This window comes from Sorex fumeus, unplaced genomic scaffold, assembly GCF_029834395.1.
Source record: "Sorex fumeus unplaced genomic scaffold, SorFum_2.1 ptg000005l, whole genome shotgun sequence".
Classification (NCBI taxonomy): Eukaryota; Metazoa; Chordata; class Mammalia; order Eulipotyphla; family Soricidae; genus Sorex; species Sorex fumeus.
This window is the reverse complement of record NW_026606062.1, coordinates 4,072,943-4,093,449: the sequence shown is the minus strand read 5'-3', so window position 1 is coordinate 4,093,449 and position 20,507 is coordinate 4,072,943. Positions and strand designations below refer to the sequence as shown.

The window sequence follows — 20,507 nt, the reverse complement described above, 5'->3', positions numbered from 1 at the left end:
GGCTGGAGTGATAGCACAGTGGGTAGGGCATTTGCCTTGCATGCGGCTGACCCGGGTTCGAGTCCCAGCATCCTATATGGTCCCCTGAGCACCGCCAGGAGTGATTCCTGAGTGCAGAGCCAGAGTAACCCTGGTGCATCGCAAGGTGTAACCCAAAAAGGAAAAAAAAAAAGTGACCTAGGCATCCCCCTTTCAAAACACTGCATTCCCTTGTCTAGTTATTCTATATACCACATGTAAGTGAAGCCATTCTGAGTTTATCCTGTCTTCTGCCTTACTTTATATAACATGATTATCGTCCAGTTCCATCCAGGTGGCAGCAATGGCACGATTTCATCATTCTTTACAGCTACACGGAATTCTACTGTGTATGTGGACATCTTCACGATCCATGACCTCCCACTGGACACCTAGGTCGATCCCACACCTTAGCTATTAGGCCAAATGCCACAGGAAGAATGATGCGCCTGAGTCCTTTTGAATGTTCTGAGGGCCTGGGGTTTGACTTGGGAACTCTTATTTGAGGGTCCTGCTGTTCCCAGGGTGAGTCTATATGTGGACAGATCATGTCCCATGGGTCTCAGGACACTAATTCAAGGTAGCCCAATGACCTCAGCTAGCCCAGAGTGAGCTGCCAAACACGTAGGAAAGCTGGACAAACCCTACACATTAAAGCAGGACACTGGGTAAATCATTTACATTAGGGACACTGGACAAACCATTACATTTACATTTTCCGATGAGGGAACTCGAGGGGACATCATTGAATGACTATATAAAGTCTTATCAAATAATGAATAAATAAAATATTTGATAAAAAAGGAAACAAATTCTCTTTATGCTTTTTAACCAATTTGGGTCAGGTTTGAGTTACATCTAAAAAAAATTCAAACTGACAAGATTTTTACCAGCATACCATGCCTTCCAACGTCCCAAACCTGCACCCTACTGAGAGAAGGCGCTCTCCCCTGTGTTCACAATGCGTGTCATCCGTGGCGGAGATATTACATGCCAGGCATAGTGTGAGCTACTGAGCTTACATCCTCTCGAGTACCGAACACAAAACTAGATCCAAAATCTTTCAGACATACTTTATCCTCACCATTTCGTAAACGAGTATGAAGTCAAAGAGGTTGAACCACATTCTCAAGACCACTCACCTCGTTAAGTGGAGGCAGATTCAAAACCAGGTTCATACCCGGTTTATGAGCATAGGTTCCAGCTACATGATACCTACATCCACCAGGCCAAGAGAATCTTGTCCGCAAAAGATCTGGGCTCAGGTATCAAATCCTCAATGAAACTTTCCCAGCCCACTTACTCCTCTCAAGAGATAGTTCATTCAGATCAAGAAAGTATTACAATGTATCTTAATTGTCTGAACACTTAAAACACAAGTTCCATAAGGGAAGAAAAAAGGGGGCTTGGGGATCCAAGTAACACCAGTACTTCCACAATATATTGAAAATCAAGTAAGCAATAAATATTAATGAAAGGAATCACCACCAGATATAGTCCTTCCATCACAATTTAAAATTCATTCAAAAAAACTGTCAAACACAGGGTCCACAGAGAGTACAGCAGGGGAAGAGAGTAGTGCAGATATGGGGTCCATCTCTGGGCCCCAACATGGCAAGACATATCCCTGAGTGCAAAGCCAGGGGTCCTGAGCACCAGTGGGTACAGCCCCAAAACAAAGACAAACAAAACTGTCAATCTGCGAACCCTTTTCTGCACACTGCTCTGAAACGTGGCTAGTTCTTAGTTTCACACATCTGCTAATAGTCTCTCTGGTATGCTTCGGAAGGGTCGCACAGAAATTCAGAATGTTTTCAAATCAAAGTCTTGAAATGTTATCAGTGAACGTGCCTTTAGTAAAAGCAAGGCATACTTCGTTCAGAATGTCAAGAACACTAAAAACAAATGACCGTTCACTTCAGTTTAGAACCAAGTTGCTCCCAACCTAAATTGCTTAACTCTACTTGTAAATGAAAACCAAGAAACTGGGAACAAGACAAGGAACTTCAATGGTGACTACGGTCTAGTTTCAGGCTGCTACCCAGAGTAAAATCCAAAAGCAACACAATCCAGACGTCACCGCTGCGCAGAAGGGCTCTCTCAAAATACTACTGGGATATGCACGTGTCTCTCTTTATTACCACGGCTACTGAAATGTAAGCACAGAGGACGAGATTTTTTTTTGATTAATCAGCATACCCAAGATTTCACACACAACCTAGTAGGCAAAAGATGAAAATAGATGCTTTCCCCTGATTTGAAGAGCAAGCTGCACACTATGGGTCACGCCTTTTCCAAATATAAACGCCCTCATATACTAAGCATCTTAGTATTAATTTCACAAAGGGTGTGTGTGTGTGTGTGTGTGTGTGTGTGTGTGTGTGTGGAGGACAAGGACGGGAGGAGGGAATATCAAAGTATTTAAAGGAATGGTACAAACGCCAAGAACGTAAACAGACACTTTGGATACAGCAAAGTTTGCACGGGCTAACTATCACTCGGTCATCACTGGCTGACTCGGAATCCCCGGGACTTTATTACATAAGTTGTTTTACTCATCCTCAGCTCCCGAACCGTGGGGCACACGCTCCGGGGCGGTCCAGACCCAAAACCAGGTTTCTGAATGCAGCAGAGAACGCGCACACACGCGCACAAACGCACGCACACACGCAGGAGAGCACACACACACACACACACACACACATACACACACACGCACGCACACGCGGGGCCGTTCTGGAGGCCAGGGAGGGTCACAATGCAACGCCCGTCCGTGTCCTGTGATTGTCCCCAAACTAGCCCCCAGCCCCGCGGGGCCTCTGCATCTCTCTCCCTCTCTGCACCCTCGAAACCGTTTTTGGGGTTTTTTTTTGTTTCTTTTTATTTCCTCTTCATTTCTTTTAACCCTCAAACCTCCCCGCCGGCTGCTCCACCTCCTTCCCCCACCCCCTCCCATGACCACCTCTCCAACTTTTCCCAGGGGATCCCCCCTCCCCACCCCCACCCCGAAGGGATGCGCTCATCCCGCGGCTCCTCGGCACCCGGCCACTGTCCACCCCCCGCCCGCCGAGCCGCGGAGCCGGGGCCGGCGTGTCCCCCAACCCGTTCGCCCACCCCGCCCCGGGGGGTCACTCTCGGCGGGGGGGGGGGATCCCCCGCCCTCCCCACCGGCCCGCAGGTGCCTCGCTGGGGTTGGGGTTGGTGGTGGTGAGGGGGGGCGGTTGGTGGAGTGGATGGGGGGGGAGGTGGGCACACAAAGGACCCGGCGGCCGGGAGGCGCGGGGGCACACGCGAGGGGGCGCGGGGCGCACCCCGAGAGAGGCTCGCCCCCGCCCCGCCACGGACCCCTCCCCAAATCGGCCCACACTGCCTCCCCCCTCTTCCCCGACCCCGAGGCGCCGCCGGGTCCCCCTCGGAGGGCGAAAGCGGAAGCGCATCCTCCACCCACCGCCCCCCCCCCACCCGGCCCGCGCCCCCCAACCGCCGCCCACCACCCCACCCCCACCCCGCCGCCCCGCACTCACAGGCAGCCGGAGCAGGACGTGCACACGAACGAGCCGACCGTCATGTTCACGTAGGTGGGGCCGCGCTGGTCGCAGTCGAAGCACTTGCGGTTGTGCGGCAGCCCCGTCATGTCGCGCAGCATCTTCAGGTGCTTCTCCTCCTGCTTCCGCTTGGCGCTGGCCGCCATGGCCGCGGCGCCCGGACACCGACGCGGCCCGGGCCGGGAGGCGGGCGGCAACGCGCCGGGGGCCCGCGCCGCCGCCACGGACGGGCCGCCCGGGCCGCCCTGGCCGCCGCCGCCGCCGCCCTCCGCCGCCCTCCGCCGCGCGCGCGCGCGGGCGCCGCCGGCCGCCGCTCGCCCCGACTGCGCCGGCCGGCGCGGCGCGGACGCTCCGGGACGCGCACCGAGCGGGCCTCACCACCCCGCCGCTGCCGCTGCCGCTGCCGCTGCCGCCGCCGCCGCCGTCGTCGTCGTCGTCGTCACCGCCACCACCGCCGCGCGCGGGGACCAACGCCGCCGCCGCCGCCGCCGCCGCCACCTTCCCGACTCCTCCGGAGGGGGAAAGACAGGCCGAGGGGACGGCAAGAGGAGGCCCGCCCCGGGGGGGCCGGAGGCCAAGTGTGCGCCGGCGCCCTCTGCTGGCCAGGAGGAGTCACTGCGGCCGCCCGGGGGGAAACAGGGGCGTGGAGGCTTAAGGCCTCTCCCCCCCACCACCAACTCCAGCTCCACCCACCCACCCCCGCCCCGCCCCGCCCCGCCCTTCCACGACGACGCCCAAAGCGTGCGTCGGGTGTCCCCAGAGTTTGCTGGTTGGTGATGATGATGATGATGATGATGATGAGCATGGGACAATCAGCGTTGAGGGCGACTGTGTGCTAAGCACCGTGAGCTGGAGTGCTCAGTCTCACTTGCCCTGAGAGCTCTCTCCAAATTCCAAATGCTCCCTTGTGCACCCCCACACACACACAGCCCGACCCCCCAAAAGCCGAAATGTCTCTCTCTCTCTCTCTCTCTCTCCACCAGCCAAGTCTAGCTCTCTCTTCCTCTCCCCTAGCTCGGCTACACTGAGAGTCTAATTTTGTCTAACGCCCCCAACTCTAGTTTTGGGGCAGTGGAGGGTGGAGTGGGGTGCTGAGCGTTGCCTCTCTCCATCAGCCTTGGTGAACAACGCCAACCACCCAAGCCAACCCCCCGACCCCCACTGTAAGCAGTATCCTGGAAACTTCCCCTCACCACCACCACCACCCACCCCAACACTTTGCTAGATTTGGGAAAGGGGTAGAGGAGGATCCAGGCGAGGGGCTGAGTTTGGATGGGCACCTGGACCTAGTGTGCATAGCCAGGCTTCTCCTCTTGATAAAGGACTTTGCCTGTCTCCAGTCCCCCTGCTTGGTAGTTGCAGCCAGTCGGCCCTCCTGGAAAACCCCTTTGCAGGAAATCTCTGTGTTACACAGTCCCGGGGTCCAGGTCTTCAAGGTCCTGCTTCATGGGTGCCGTTTGCGTTGTGCTATCTGCCCTCTCCCTATACAGTTCCCACAGCAGCCTGGCCTGAGCTCCCTCCAGGCCCTGTTTATGCTGGCGGGGCGTGCGCCATTCCTATGGAAGGAGTGTTTTAGCTGTCTCGCTTTATCTTCACAAAGACCCTTCCACATCAGTGAATCTCTCCTGTCCCTTTTACAAATCTGAAAGTTCAGCTGCAGGTGGCCGGGAGGGTGTGGGAATGAAGACATCTTGTCTAGCAGGAATGAGTGCTGGGATTCTGACCCACAATGCCAGGTCCCGGTCCTGTCTCTCAATCGCTCAAGCTGCTGGATTGTCAGAAGTCATGCCTGTCCCCCATTTCCTGGGGAGTTCCAGAAAGGTGAAACTCTTTTGTCACCTGGGGGATGAGAAAGCAGGTGACTAGAATCCAAGGGAACCAACTGCCAACATCAGCTTCCCATGTGTGGAACCAGAGGAAACAATCGAGAAAACTTGAGACTAATAGAACGCTATTAATTATAGTTTATATTTAATAGTAAAAGGGGGTTGACACCATGAGCATTGCCAGCTGTGGCCCTAAAACCAAAAAAAGGAAAAAGAAAAGGGGATTGACAGGGGCCAGGAGAAATAATACGATGGATAGGATGCTTTTCTTGAGCATGGTCAACCCAAGGTTTGGTCCAGCCCTAGAGTAGTTCCTATTTTTTGACTTGATGGTGGGGGGAGGGGGAGGCGGTACATCCAGAGAAGCTCAGGACTTACACCTGGCTCTGCACTCAGGGATCACTCCTGGCAGGCTCAGGGGACCATATGGGATGCTGAGGATCAAACCCAGGTTGGCCACATGCAAGGCAAGCTCTTCTCCCAACTGCCCTATCTCTCTGGCCCCTGATTTTAAAGCATATTCTACTGTAGAAAATACCAAACTGTCATGAATTCATAATCTACCTGCAAGAATGTCAGCTAATTCCAACTGACCCTAAATCAAAGTGCTCTCTGTCTCCCTATCTCTAATGATTTGAAGCAAATCCGAGCTACAGTCTCACCACTTACCTGCATGTAAGTTTTAGTGTGTGTTGTGAAAAAAAAAATAGCTTAATTACAGACCATTAGCATTCCAAAGTCTTTTAAAGATGATTCCTTAAAATTGTCTAAGATGCTTTCAGTGTTCAAGTTGGTAAATAGCTCATCAAGGGTTAAAAAGGATTGTGGTAGCTTTGGGAATTCATACTCAATTGGGTAAGGTGTCTTGCTAAGAATTCTGAAAGTCTAGGCACTGGCCTCCATCTCTCTTATATTTTTTCTTACAATTTGTTCCTTATAGAAACTGGAACCTTAGTTATGTCATTTCCCATAGTCTCTGTCATTGACCATTTTCCTCTGTCTTCTCTGTTGATTAAAATTTGGTAGTTTCCCAGTGCTGGGGGAGAAGGTGGTTGGGATAGAGAAGGGACCACTATTACAATGGTAGTTGAAAATGATCGCTGTGAATAATAACTGCGTGATGAAAGTATGAAAGTAGGTAAAAGAATAAACCATAAAGCCCAAAAGAGGTGTGTGTGTGTCTGTGTGTGTGTGTGTGTGAGAGAGAGAGAGAGAGAGAGACAGACAGACAGACAGAGACAGAGACAGAGACAGAGACAGTGGGAGAGAGAGGAAAAAATAAAAATTAAACCACATATAAATGAACTAGAAATAAAAACAAAAAAAATGGTAGTTGCTGAAGGCCAGAGAAATACTACAGTGGGAAAGGTAGTGGCCTTGCTTAAGGCCTGGATTAAGTTCTCAGCACTCCATATGGTCCCAGGGCTCCATCACGAGTGACCCTTGAGCATAAAGCCAGAAATAAACCCAGAGCATCTCTGCATGTGGCCCCAAAACAACAAATAACAACAAAGTGTTGGTTGGCAACTAGTTTACTCATGAGTTCGAGGGTTTGAGGCAAAATTTTATTTGTGTGCCATAAAAAGGAATCGCATCCCATCTTTTTATACCATGAAGCCATTGACATTGGTGTCTTGATTCATGGACTCATTAAGGATTATTGTAAGACAATGATGACCTTTTTCTTCCTCCATCTCCCTTTGCTTTGTCACAATGATCAGGAGTCACACGCATGCTCGGCTGCAGTGCTCACCGTAGATCTCACTCTTATAGGGGCAGGTTGTTTGTTTGAGAGTGGGGTGCCCATACCCAGCAGTGCTCGGGGCTGACTCCCGGCTCATGCTCAGGGATCTTCCCTGGCAGTGCTGGGGGGATCCTGTGTGGTCCTGGCAATCTAATTCAAGCCAACCATGTATTTGCCAAGTCCATGCCCTGCCTGCTGCACGAGCTCTCTGGTCCATGGTGCCCGCATGCGTTTCAGTTGTGGTACCCACTGGGGGGATCACTGCAGTTTTAGACAGTGACTATTTCCGTGCTATTCCAACACTGTCATCCCTTCTCCATTTATTAGCTGAAGTATGTAAGAGGTTATTTGGGGGTGGTGGTGGAGGGACGAGGAAGCAGGGCCTACCAGACAGTGCTCAAGGGGGACCAGAATTACCCCTGGTGATACTCAGTGTTAGGCCCCAAGATCTGGCAGCTCTGATATGGCCCAGGGACCACCAGGCCCCTCCCAACGGTGCTCAAGGACCTCCAGGTCTACACCACGCCAAGTGTTAGTGCAAATCTGAATCTGGGCCAGGCCCGTGCCCTGACCCCTAAACTATATCCAGTCCTGAAATCTTTCTGTGAAGAAAAATGTATTTTTTTTTCTTTTTGGGGGTCACACCTGGCGATGCACAGGGATCACTCCTGGCTCTGCACTCAGGAATTACTCCTGGTGCTGCTCAGGGGCCCATAAGGGATGCTGGGAATCAAAATCGGGCCATCTGCCTGCAAGACAAACGCCCTACCCACTGTGCTATTTGCTCCAGCCCCAAGATGGGGATATTTTTCCCTAACTATTTGGTAAAGTTCACGGCAGAGAGACGGGATACCTAGTTTTCCTTTATTCACAACCCTTCAAATATTATATTGGTTTCCCATCACCTGGCCACGGCACTGAATAGATTTTCAGTGTCACTATAAACTCAAGGATTTTGACAGGCTTGTTATATTTCACAGCCTGAGTACACACAATGACTCATTATTGGCCAGCCGGAGTCTCTTAAAGTCAAATTCTTGAGTCTTTTGGACAAGATCTTTGAACTTAGGGTCCACTGGGATGCCACTGCCGGGGCTGGGACCCTGGGCTGTCCCAGATGGTGGTACACATGACAGCCAGTCCTCAAGCGAGACTTCCTTCCCAGTGTACTCTGACTGAATGTGAGACACCGGCTGTCTCATAGACATCCCTGCCAATGCCCTTACAGCTCAGACAGTGCCGGCTGATTGGTTTCTATATTTGTAACACTCACTTGTCGTGGCGGAGTTTGTATGCTTGTCTCTCCACGGCCTATAATCTGATAAATTCCAAAATCAGAAGGCACAGCGGCAGCACCTTACAGAAGCGGTTTAATGAGTGGTTGTTTCGCGGTTAAGTTGTTGTTGTTGAAAGAGTCAGGAGACTCGTTCAGACTTTGGATCTGTGTAGGAAAGTGAAGTTCAGGTGATTTCTCCCAGCAAAATAGAAAGTTCTTCAGCCTTGCTTCGTTGGGGCTTTGGGGGAACCATATTCAAAATAGGTTTTCTACAACTTCACATCATTAAGAGAATTTGCCAAGTTCTAGGCAAAGCTGTGCTTTTACGGGGCTCTCCCGAAGGCTCATAACAATGCCTAAGGAGGTATTATTATCCCACTTTATAGGTGAGGAAACCAAGACTCGGAAAGACTGGCGTGCCCAAGACCAGGCCAGAAACGAAGCATGCAGCTGGGTGAGATTCCAATCCCGATCAGGCATCGGGGGGAGAAGCGTCTGCGTCCAGTCACTGACCTCAGACCCTGCTGGTGGGATTCGCAGAGCGCAAATTCCCTGCGGAGCTGTGAGCAGGGCAGCGGCAGTGAGAGTGGCCTAGAAAATGCCAACTTGGGGGCCGGAGCCGTAGTACAGCAGGAGGACGCTGGCCTTGCACGCCGCCGACCTAGGTTCAATCCTCAGCATCCCATGTGGTTCCCTGAGCACCACCAGGAGCAGTTCCTGAATGCAGAGCCAGGAGGAAGGCCTGAGCATGGCCAGGTGTGACCCAAAGAGCAACAAAAGAAAAGAAAATGCCAAGTTGGTTCCAGCCCCTCCAGCCTCCTGCCCTGCTTGAAGCTTCTATGACTCCCCTTTGCTCTGGGACAAGAGATGTCGTAAGGAAGTCCAGAAGTCCTGTGTGAGTTGTCACCTTCCCACAGACCATGTGAGTGCTCCTCCACACCACCCGTGCCCTGGTGCCCTGGCAGCACCTCACTGTCCACCACACTGCTCCAGCCTGCTTCCCTTCCTGTATATAAATTCTTTCTCTGCCACCACAGGGCCTTTGCACCTCCTCTGTTGCTTCCTGAGAAGTCTGCCGTCTCCTCCTTCCCTTCTCATCCCTCAAACACAGCCACAGTCTGCTCAGAGATCCTTCTCTGTCCCACTAATCCAAATCAGATTCCAAAATAGGTGCTCACAGCACAGCAACTTGACAGCACTTGCTGTGTGGTTATTTATGCTTTTGGGGGGGACATAGTTCTGGTCCCTACCCTTCCCCCCCATGACACTGAAGGACAGGTCTGCACTAAGTAACTCACTACTTCCCCGCCACCTCCCACCCCCAACATCTACCAGACCCTGAGCACGCTGAAGGGGCTCTATTAGTGTTGGTTGAATGAATAGCAGATGCCAGAGAAACTCCTCCCACCTCCCCTGCTGGGGGGGTCCTGCATCCTGCTCATCAGTGGTCTCTGCTCTTGGGGTCCCCCGAGTGACTCCAGCTCTGGCAAAGCAAAGGAGTTTTGTTCAGGAACTGGCTGATTTTGAAATCAGACTCGCCAGGGCAAAGCATGGAAAAGCCTGAGCGGCTGCAGGGCGCCCGCCCGTCTTATCACCGGGGGTGACTCAGAGAAAACGTCCTGTGCACACCCGGGTGTTTGGAGAGGCCACGGAGGGCAGGCAAGGAAGCTGCCAACTCATCGGGCCGCCGCACCCTCTACGCCTGGGGCGCCACCCCAACAAGGCCCCTTTCCCCCGAGAGAAGGTCCCTCGGCGGCGTCTGGACAGCTCCCAGCCTCGGGCTCCCAGGGGGGACTTCCCGCTTCCGGTGTTCTGTTCACCAAGAACCTCGGATCCTGCACTTTGCCAGTGCTTTGGGGGCACAGAGGCACTGAGCCAATAAAGAAGTTAATGGGAACACACAAGCAGGGCCTGGCCCCGGCTGGCCTCCCTCTCCCCCCCAACACACCCCAAATTCATCCTGGGCTGAAGCCCTTGGTTATTAGGGAATAACACATAAGCACCCTCCCTAGCTGGGCTATGGAAAGGCTCACCTATGAATCATTATTTTATCCAGTGTCATCATTTCCCACTATGATTGTGTACTGCTCCCTTCTTTATCTTACCTACCCCACACACACTTGTGGTTGGTAGATTCCAACAGAGAGAGAGAGAGAAAGAGAGAGAGAGAGAGAGAGAGACAGAGACAGAGAGAGAGAGAACAGAGAGACAGAGAGAAAAAGAGTGAGAGAGAGACAGATGGGCAAAGAAAGAGAAAAAGAGAGACAGAAAGAAAAAGACAGACAGACAGACAAAGAGACAGACAGAGAACAGAGAGAGACATTAGACAGACACAGGGAGAGAGAAAGAGTAGGAGGAGGAAGAGAGAGGAGAGAGGGAGAGAAAGAGGGAGACAACAGAGAGACAGAGAGACAACAGAGAGACAGAGAGACAGAAAGAGAATGAGAGAGAGAGACAGATGGGCAGAGAAAGAGAAAAAAGAGACAGAGAAACAGAAAGAAGAGAGACAGACAGACAAAGAGACAGAGAAACAGAGAGAGACATAGACACAGAGACACAGAGAGAGAGAGTAGGAGGAAGAAGAGAGAGGAGAGAGAGAAAAAGAGGAAAGAGAAAGAGGAGAGAGAGAGAGAAAGAGAGAGAGAGAGAGAGAGAGAGAGAGAGAGAGAAAGGGGGGAAGTACATGCCATACAGGCAGGCTGAGGGAGGTGGAGTTGGGCGAGGAGGTTGGAGTTGGAGGGTGGGAGGGAAACTGAGGTCATTGGTACCTGACAACGTACACTGGTGGAGGGGTGGGTGTTGGAGCACTTATGTCTGAAACCCAATCATGCACAGCCTTGTGATGGTTTATCTCAAGGCAATTAAAAATAAATAAGTTAATTACTTAGATAAAAATTTAAAAAGAATCATTGCTCCGAAGTATGCTGGGGCTCCGTGGCCCTTCCAAGGACTAGGAGCCTCAAAGAAGTGTAACTCAGTGACGCCCCCACCCCAAGCACCCTCACGCCCCCAGACTCCGGGGAGCCTCTGCCTAGCACCAAGTGTGTTGCTCTCCCAGTCCTGCTCCAAGCACCCCATCTGAAGCATGTGACCTGGAGTGCGGGGCACCCCCCAGTCTCCAGAGTTCCGGCCCCCCGAGATTTCTTCCCTTCGGCTCCCCCACGTGCCAGGTTGACTTGGATCATGCCAGAGACCCCCAGCAACAGCAGCGATTATTCCAGAAGGTAGAAAAAAAATGGTTAGTTTTTTCCCTTTTTATTAACATTCTTCCCTCCCACTGGGAGGCTTTTTTATTTTTTCCAGCTCATGCCCCAGAGCCAAAGCTCATTTTTAGGGCCCGTTTAAGTCAAGCAAAAATTAAAAAATGCTGGTGCATGATTAACCCCTCCCCCACCCCACCCCAAACCTTCCACCGCCCCCCGCCCCGGGCGCACAGTTTCCAACTGAGTCCAGCACCCAACACCCAGTGGAACAATTTTCGGCTTGATTTTCTCACCCTTGGCTTCTTTGGACAGCACCTTTCTTTGCTGTGGTTGGATTATTTTAAACATTTCCTGGCTTGCTGCTTTTTAATTTGTGAGAAGCAGTCAGAGGTGGGGAACCCCTACAGAGAAACAGCAGTGGGCGCCTTCCTGGAAACGTCCTGGTGGTTTCTGGGTATCCTCTGAGGACAAGAAACGGGCACCTGAATGCCCCCAAGGCCCCAGAGAACCTATACCGGGGCGCTGGCATAGACAGAGACAGCTGGCGGCAGTTTCCTGGCCCTCAGACTCCTTTGAGGCCCCAGGAGAGGTGGAGAGCCCGGCCCCTGGCCACGTGTCCAAACCCTGCTCTTCCCTCAGTGCTCACTGCTCGTTACTCTTTCTAAACTTTATCTCACCAGCTGATCCGTGGCTGCTGGGTCAGGTCATTTGCCTCCTCTGTCCCTAGTTGGACAGGTCGCAAGTGAACCTGTTGGCTGACCTAGGTTGACCCTGTGTTGGCTGAACCGGCTTCTCTGGAGGCTCAGCGCGAGTACAGCTTTGGTTACTCATTTATCAGCAAGGTATTTCCGGGACTTTAGGGGGAGACCAGAAGTAGCTTGCTGGCTTGAGTCCATCTCTCCCTCTCTCCCTCCCTCCCTTCCTCCTTCCTTCCTTCCTTCCTTCCTTCCTTCCTTCCTTCCTTCCTTCCTCCTTCCTTCCTTCTTTCCTTCCTTCCTTCCTCCCTCCCTCCCTCCTTCCCTCCTTCCTCCTTCCTTCCTTCTTTCCTTCCTTCCTCCCTCCCTCCCTCCTTCCCTCCCTCCCTTCCTTTCTTCCTTCCTCTTTTCCTTCCATCCTTCCCTCTTTTTTCCATCCTTCCATTCTTCCTTTCTTCTTTCCATTTTTCCTTCCATCCTTGCTTCCTTCTTTCCTTCCTTTTCCTTCCCTCCTTCCCTCCTTCCCTCTTTCCATTCCTTCCTTCCTTCCTCATTTCCTTCCTTCCTTCCTTCCTTCCTTCCTTCCTTCCTTCCTTCCTTCCTTCCTTCCTCCCCTCCTTCCTTCCCTCCCTCCCTCCGTCCCTCCCTCCCTTCAGTTCTTCCTTCTCTTCTTCCCACTTCCTTCCATGAACCTTTATTGAGCACCAACTATGTGTTAGACAGAGAATTCAGCACTGAATAAGGCAGAGTTTCTAGTCTCCGGAGTTCTCATAAGAGGGAGAACAGACACTGAGTATGTTCATAGAAACAGGCCGGGGTGCTCAGTGATCTGGAAAATGGATCTGCTAGGGGAGAGGAGAAGGTGTGGAAGGAGAGAACAAGGCTGGGTAGGTCTGGAGGAGGACCAGCAGGGACGTTGGGGCCTTGCAGTTGTCAGAGATCACAGGAAATGTGGCCTGGCGTGTCTGAGACCACACAGGAAGTGGCCTGGTGTGTCTGAGGTCATGGAGAAGGTGGCCTGGCGTGTCTGAGATCACACCGGACATGGCCCAGTGTGTCGGATGTGATGGAGAACGTGGCCTGATATGTCTGAGATCATACAGAACATGCCTGGTGTGTCTGAGGTCATGGGAAACGTGGCCTGGCATGTCTGAGATCACACAGGACATGGCCTGTTTATGAGAAATGTAGCCTGGTGTGTCTGAGATCACACAGAACATGACCTGGTGTGTCTGAGGTCATGGAGAACGTGGCCTGGAATTTCTGCGATCACAGGACTGTGGCCTGGTACGCAATCCAGATTCTCCCTTAATTGTGGCACAGTCAGGGATTCTTCTGCCCAGGTGCCTCTGGAGGACTCAGGGCACAGACACAGGAAGGCAGAGCGAACAGATCCTGTCTGCGGCAGGAAGAGCATCGCCCAAACGGCCCATTCACGCTGTCAATGGCACATTGTTCACGCCAGGACTGAGAGGAGAGCAGGGCCTTCCCGCTGCTCCAGAGCAAAGAAAGAGACCCTGTGGGCAGAGAAACCTGCTCTCTGGGTCCAAAGAGAGAACGCCCAGGGCTCTGGAAAGCAACCCTACCCTCGGCTCTCTTTCCCAAGGGCTCAGCTAGAGCAGTTCTAAATGGGACTTTAAAAAAAAAAAAACCCAAGCACAAAAATTTGTAAGCCAAAAGCACCCTACCATCAGTACTTATAGCACCCTACCCTCAGTACTACTAGCCCCCTACCCTCAGAAAACCCAAGCACAAAAATTTGTAAGCCTACAACTCATGACGTTTCACTAATAAAAATTTTTAAAAATATACAAAATTAAAAAATTAAATTAAAAAAAAGAATGCTGGGGCTGGAGGGATAGAGCAAGTGGGTAGGGTGTTTGCCTTGCACACGGTGTGACCCAAAAAAAGCAAAAAAAAAAAAGAACGCTGAATGTGAAAAAAATAAAATAAAAATAAATTTAAAAAAAAACCAACTGGCTATCTTTGTCACAGTGGTCCCTTCTCTATCCCAACTGCCTCCCCCCCCCCCCCCAGCACTTCTTGAGGCAGGCACCAACCGCGCTGAAAATAGGTAAAGGAACAAGCATGATAACCTCTCAGCACCTGTATTGCAGACCATAATGCCCAAAAGGAGAGAGAGAGAGAGAGAGAGAGAGAGAGAGAGAGAGAGAGAGAGAGAGACACAGGCTGGGGGGAGGGTGGCAGGAGGGAAACTGAGGACATTGGTGCTGGGAAATGGCACTGGTGGAGGGATGGGTGTCGGAACACTGTATGACTGAAACCCAATCATGAACAGCTTTGTAACTCTGTATCTCACGGTGATTCAATAAAATAATTAAAAATATAAATAAACCAATAAACCCTGCCCCTGGGATGGAGCAATAGTACAGAGGGTAGAGTGTTAATAGTACTGAGGGTAGGGTGCTAATAGTTCTGAGGGTAGGGTGCTAATAGTACTAGGGTAGGGTGCTCATAGTACTGAGGGTAGGGTGCTCATAGTACTGAAGGTAGGGTGTTAATAGTACTGAGGGTAGAGTGCTCATAGTACTGAGGGTAGGGTGCTGATAGCACTGAAGGTAGGGTGCTAATAGTACTGAGGGTAGGGTGCTAGTAGTACTGAGGTAAGGTGCTAATAGTACTGAGGGTAGGGTGCTCATAGTACTGAGGGTAGGGTGTTAATAGTAGTGAGGGTAGAGTGCTCATAGTACTGAGGGTAGTGTTCTCATAGAACTGAAGGTAGGGTGCTAATAGTACTGAGGGTGGGGTGCTCATAGTACTGAGGGTAGAGTGTTATGGTAGTGAGGGTAGGGTGTTCATAGTACTGAGGGTAGAGTGCTCATAGTACTGAGGGTAGGGTTCTCATAGCACTGAAGGTAGAGTGCTAATAGTACTGAGGGTGGGGTGCTCATAGTACTGAGGGTAGGGTATTAATAGTACTGAGGGTAGAGTGCTCATAGTACTGAGGGTAGGGTGCTGATAGCACTGAAGGTAGGGTGCTAATAGTACTGAGGGTAGGGTAGGGTACTCATAGTACTGAGGCTGGGGTGCTCATAGTACTGAGGGTAGGGTGTTAATAGTAGTGAGGGTAGAGTGCTCATAGTACTGAGGGTAGGGTGCTCATAGTACTGAGGGTAGGGTGCTAGTAGTACTGAGGGTAGGGTGCTAATAGTTCTGAGGGTAGGGGGCTAATAGTACTGAGGGTAGGGTGCTATAAGTACTGATGGTAGGGTGCTCATAGTACTGAGGGTAGGGTGTTAATAGTAGTGAGGGTAGAGTGCTCATAGTACTGAGGGTAGGGTGCTCATAGCACTGAAGGTAGGGTGCTAGTAGTACTGAGGGTAGGGTGCTAATAGTTCTGAGGGTAGGGGGCTAATAGTACTGAGGGTAGGGTGCTATAAGTACTGATGGTAGGGTGCTCATAGTACTGAGGGTAGGGTGTTAATAGTAGTGAGGGTAGAGTGCTCATAGTACTGAGGGTAGGGTGCTCATAGCACTGAAGGTAGGGTGCTAGTAGTACTGAGGGTAGGGGGCTAATAGTACTGAGGGTAGGGTGCTATAAGTACTGATGGTAGGGTGCTCATAGTACTGAGGGTAGGACAATGGCCTTGCACACACCCACCCTGGGCTCAGTCCCAGCACCCTCTGAGGGATTCCCCCAGCTCTCCAGGAATGCTGGGTCGGGGAAGAGGCACGGTGTCCCCAAACTAAGGACACCCCTGTCTCCTTTCCCTGCATCTCAGCAGAAGGGGAAAGGACATCAGGGCCTGTTGCGTGGCTGAGCAGCACACCCTCCGTGGCTCACAGCCACGGCCCCAGGAGCAGCACTGAGTCTTTGGCCACATGGACAGCGGTGCTGCCCTCTGCTCTGACCCTCACACTGAGCTGCAGTTGCAGTTCGGCAGGGGGTGGGGGGGGGGGGATTTTCCAGACCAAGAACCCTGAGCTTCAAGTTGAGTCCCAGAGCCAGGTCCAAAAGTCCTTGCTTGGACTCAGGAGCCCCCTGAGTGCTATGTGCTGAGTACCCCCGCCGGAGAAGAAGTGGCCACGTCAGCAGGTGTGCACCCCTCTCCCGGGGAGACAAGCCCCACCCCCCAGGCTAGCTGAGGGCATGCGCTTGCAGGACCTCCTCCCACTGTAGACATTCATCAGTGGGGACAGTGACCCCTGCCAGCCTTCCCCCCATAGTGGAAGCACCCCCACTCACTTTCATCCAGGTCATCGCTATTCTGCAGTTGGGTCCTCCCAGCCGTGCAGAGAGCCAGGTTACAAAGTTCCGCAGAGTGAGAATGGAGGGATAGCACAGTGGGTAGGGCACTGGCCTTGTGTGCTGCTGACCCAGGTTTGGTCCCTAGAACCCCCTAGAAACTCCCAAGCTCCACCAGAAGTGATCCCTGAGCACAGAGCCAGAACTCAGTCCCGAGCACCTCTGGGTGTGACCCAGAAAAAACAAATCAACAAACAAAAGCAAGGAAGTCCCACAGGACTGGGCAGCCCCTGGGCCAGAGTCGCAGCAATCAGTCCGTGGCCATTTTTACTGTAAAGATCACTGAGTGCTGGGTGATTAGTCACCAGCCCAGCCCAGGGGCCTCTCAGTGATTCACTCCTCTGTGGTTAGAAGTGAAGGAGAAAATGTGCCCATTCCCAGCACCTGGCCTCTCGATAAGCACGGGGATGGTAATTCTGGTTATTCTTAGTACACCGTCTAATTCCCCTTTCTTCCCTGGGCATGCGTGAGGCACAGAGATAACCACAATTGCAATTAAACTGAAACTTGCTAGAATCTACTGCCAGCAGTGCTCAGCAAGGCGCCCTGGGGAGACTAGAGCTGGAGGGTGCACTGATTGGCTGCAATCACTGTGGTCAGAGGGATGCGTGAAACCCCATTTGGCCCCATCCAACCAGCACTCGCTTTCGTTTTTTCTAAGCAACTGACAAGGTCTCTTTCAGCCTTTTCTGCAGATGAATCACTCCCAACTGACCATAGCGCCCAGTTCGTCCAGGCCAGGAGACTCTATGTGCAGGGGTGTGGTCAGAGTGCACCTGTGTCCTTAGGAAGTGGAAACTCTTGTCTGTCTGTCTCCATCAAAGACAAGATCAGGACCCCAATAATTCCCAACTTCCCACCTCTGTTCCTTTACTGTAAAGTGGAGTTAAGATAGCACCTATTTTGGGGCTGGAGCAATAGCACAGCGGGTAGGGCATTTGCCTTGCACGCGGTTGAACTGGGTTCAATTCCCACCATCCCATATGGTCCCCATATGAGCACTGCCAGGAGTAATTTCTGAGTGCAGAGCCAGGAGTAACCCCTGTGCAATTCCAGGTGTGACCCAAAAAGCAAATAAATAAATAAATTAATTAAATCACCTTGTTAAAAAAAAAAAAAGATAGCACCTATTTGAACAGGTTTCTGGGGGGGATGAGTTGCTTTAACGTACAACTGTATACTTAGATTTTTTTAATGGGGGAGGGTGTACCCCCAGCTGGGACTACCCCCAGCTCTGTACTAAGGTTGCTCCTGGCAGACCATGTGGAATTGGGCACCTGCATCCTGGCTTGATTGTATGCAAGGCGGACACTTTAACCCCTGGACCATCTCTCTGGTCCCCTACAAATCTGCATCTGAAAAAACCTCAAAACTGAGCCTGACCAACTGAAACCTCATGGGAAGGGGGGCGTTCCCGACTGGTCCTTCACGCCCTACCAAGGTCACGAGTTGCCCCCCACGAGTGGCTCTCCAGCACGGCCATGGCTCCAGAGCCACAGAAACCAATCTCATAATTATCTGGCTCTCGGCAGAAATACTTCCAGGCTTAATAAGTAAAATATCAGAAATCCAAAATCCAACATCATTTGGTTCTTGTAACCAGCTGTAGAAAACAAAGTATTTCACAATGCCTTTTCAGCAGGTCTGATTTTGGGGTGTAAACTCTAAACAATAATGGTACATCTTTTGTCGAAACAGAGAATCTAATCAAATTAGATAGAGTGTTAATTAGAGTTCATCTGCCTCACAGGCATTGGGAGGGGTGGGAGGGGGTATATTGGGGTTCTTGGTGGTGAAAAATAAGTACTGGTGAAGGGAAATGTGTTTGATCATTGCATGACCGAGACTTAAGCCTGAAAGCTTTGTAACTTTTCCCACAGTGATTCAATAAATATATATATATATTAAAAAAAACTGAGCCTGACCAATAGGAAGTGCTCTCTGAAGGTGGGGTGCCATTATCATGGTCATATATCTTTTCCTCCCCCCTTCTACCTCCCCTGCCTTCTAACAAGAGTAAAGGAGAGTACCCATACTCTTCAATGTCCTTTTGTTGTTGTTTCAGCTTATAATATCCCACATAATCCCTAAATGCAACTTTTTTTTTTTAACTCAGACAATGCTGGTGTGGGCTATGCAATAACACCCTCTTGAGCTCAGGTTCCCATTCACACAAATGCTCAGAAGGGCCTTAATTAGAGACGGCGTCTGATAGAATGATAGTTCTCATTTGTGGGATATAAAAAACATAGCATGAGGGCTGGAGAGATAGCACAGTGGGTAGGGCCTTTGCCTTGCACGTGGCTGACCCGGGTTCGATTCCCAGCATCCCATATGGTCCCCTGAGCACCGCCAGGAGTGATTCCTGAGTGCAGAGCCAGGAGTAACCCCTGTGCATCATCAGGTGTGACCCAAAAAGCAAAAACAAAACAAAACATAGCATGCGACTATTACCCAAGAACAGTAGACGTGAGGGCCAGGAGGACTGGTCCACAGCTAGTCACAGTGTGGGGAGAGGGCAGTTAGGATAGAGAGGAGACCACTATGACAGAAAGAGTTGGAAATGATCACTCTGGACAAGAATGATCATTTATATACAATTGTATATACATTGTATATACAAGTATACAATATATACAATACATCATACATTGTATATTTACTATATACATGCATTGCATTTATACATTACATTGTATATCCTTTTTCCAGAAGGGGAATAAAAAGGATAATACATGTAGATCGAGTATATATTGAATGCTGAAAGTAGGTAAAGGGATATGCACGATAGCCTTTTAGTACCTGTACCGCAAACCATAATGCCCAAAATGAGAGAGAAAGAGAGAGAGAGAGGAGAGAGAGAGAAAGAGAGAGAGAGGAGAGAGAGAGAGAGAGAGAGAGAGAGAGAGAGAGAGAGAGAAAGAGGGAGAAGTGATTGGGACTGGAGGTAGAAGGAAACTGGGGACACTGGTGGTGGGAAATGTACACTGGTGAAGGGATGGGTGTTGGAATATTGTATGATGGAAACCCAAGCATGAACAACTTTGTAAATGTGCGCCTCACAATGGTTTAATAGAAAGAAAGAAAGAAGGAAAGATAGAAAGAAAGAAAGAAAGAAAGAAAGAAAGAAAGAAAGAAAAAGGAAAGAAGGAAGGGAGAAGGAAGGAAGGAAGGAAGGAAGGAAGGAAGGAAGGAAGGAAGGAAGGAAGGAAGGAAGGAAGGGAGGGAGAAGGGGAGGAAGGGAAGAAAGGAGGAAGGAGAAAAAAGAAAAGGAAGGAGGGAAAGGGCGCCCCCTCCACCCCCCCCCCCACCCCCCAACCACCCCCAGGTCAGTGTCTGCTTTCTCACAGCTCAAGGACTTTGACTGAAATGCCCACTGCCCTACTTCCTCTTTGTCACTCAGGTCGCCTCCTGGGTCTACTTTAGTCAAATCCCTCCCACAAATCTGCTTGACGCACCACATGTGAGTGAATGAGGTTCATTCTCTGCAGGAAGTGCAGCTTCCTGTCGGAAGTGTTCTTTCAGCAACCTCCCTCCTCCCATGAGCTATGACGCAGCCACCTCTCCTTCATGAGAAGGGGCCTTCACAGGCAGAGTTTCACAGGGAAACATTATGAGAAGTCACTAAGGCCAATGAAGGGGGTTGAGCCTCCTTTGAAAGATCTAATAAAAAATGTCACCGCCAGCCCTTCCCAGAATTAGGTACAGAAGGTGGAAAGTATTATCTCAACCTCTTCCTTTGGTCCGTATTAAAATCTAGCTTGTGGCAATGGCAGAACAGGAGCCCAGGTAGTCCATGATCTGCTGTTGCCCAAAAATTTTGTCCATTGTTTTTTTTTTGTTTGTTTGTTTTTGTTTGTTTTTTGGTTTTTGGGGATTTTTTTGCTTTTTGGGTCACACCCGGTGATGCACAGGAGTTACTCCTGGCTCTGC

The 20,507-nt window shown here is 50.9% G+C and overlaps 1 protein-coding gene across 6 annotated transcripts in view; it reads right to left on the bottom strand.

The window, feature by feature from the left end:
- AGFG1 (ArfGAP with FG repeats 1) overlaps positions 1 to 3,819 on the bottom strand; it is a 76,315-nt gene extending 72,496 nt beyond the window's left edge. For 5 of the 6 annotated variants that reach the window (XM_056121206.1, XM_056121214.1, XM_056121222.1 and 2 more), the window contains exon 1: positions 3,543 to 3,819. In XM_056121206.1, the coding sequence (XP_055977181.1) occupies positions 3,543 to 3,709 (167 nt within the window). In that variant the 5' untranslated portion in view covers positions 3,710 to 3,819. The remainder of the gene's footprint in view (positions 1 to 3,542) is intronic. The other variant, XM_056121239.1, reaches the window with a different exon arrangement.
- Positions 3,820 to 20,507: the final 16,688 nt, after the last annotated feature.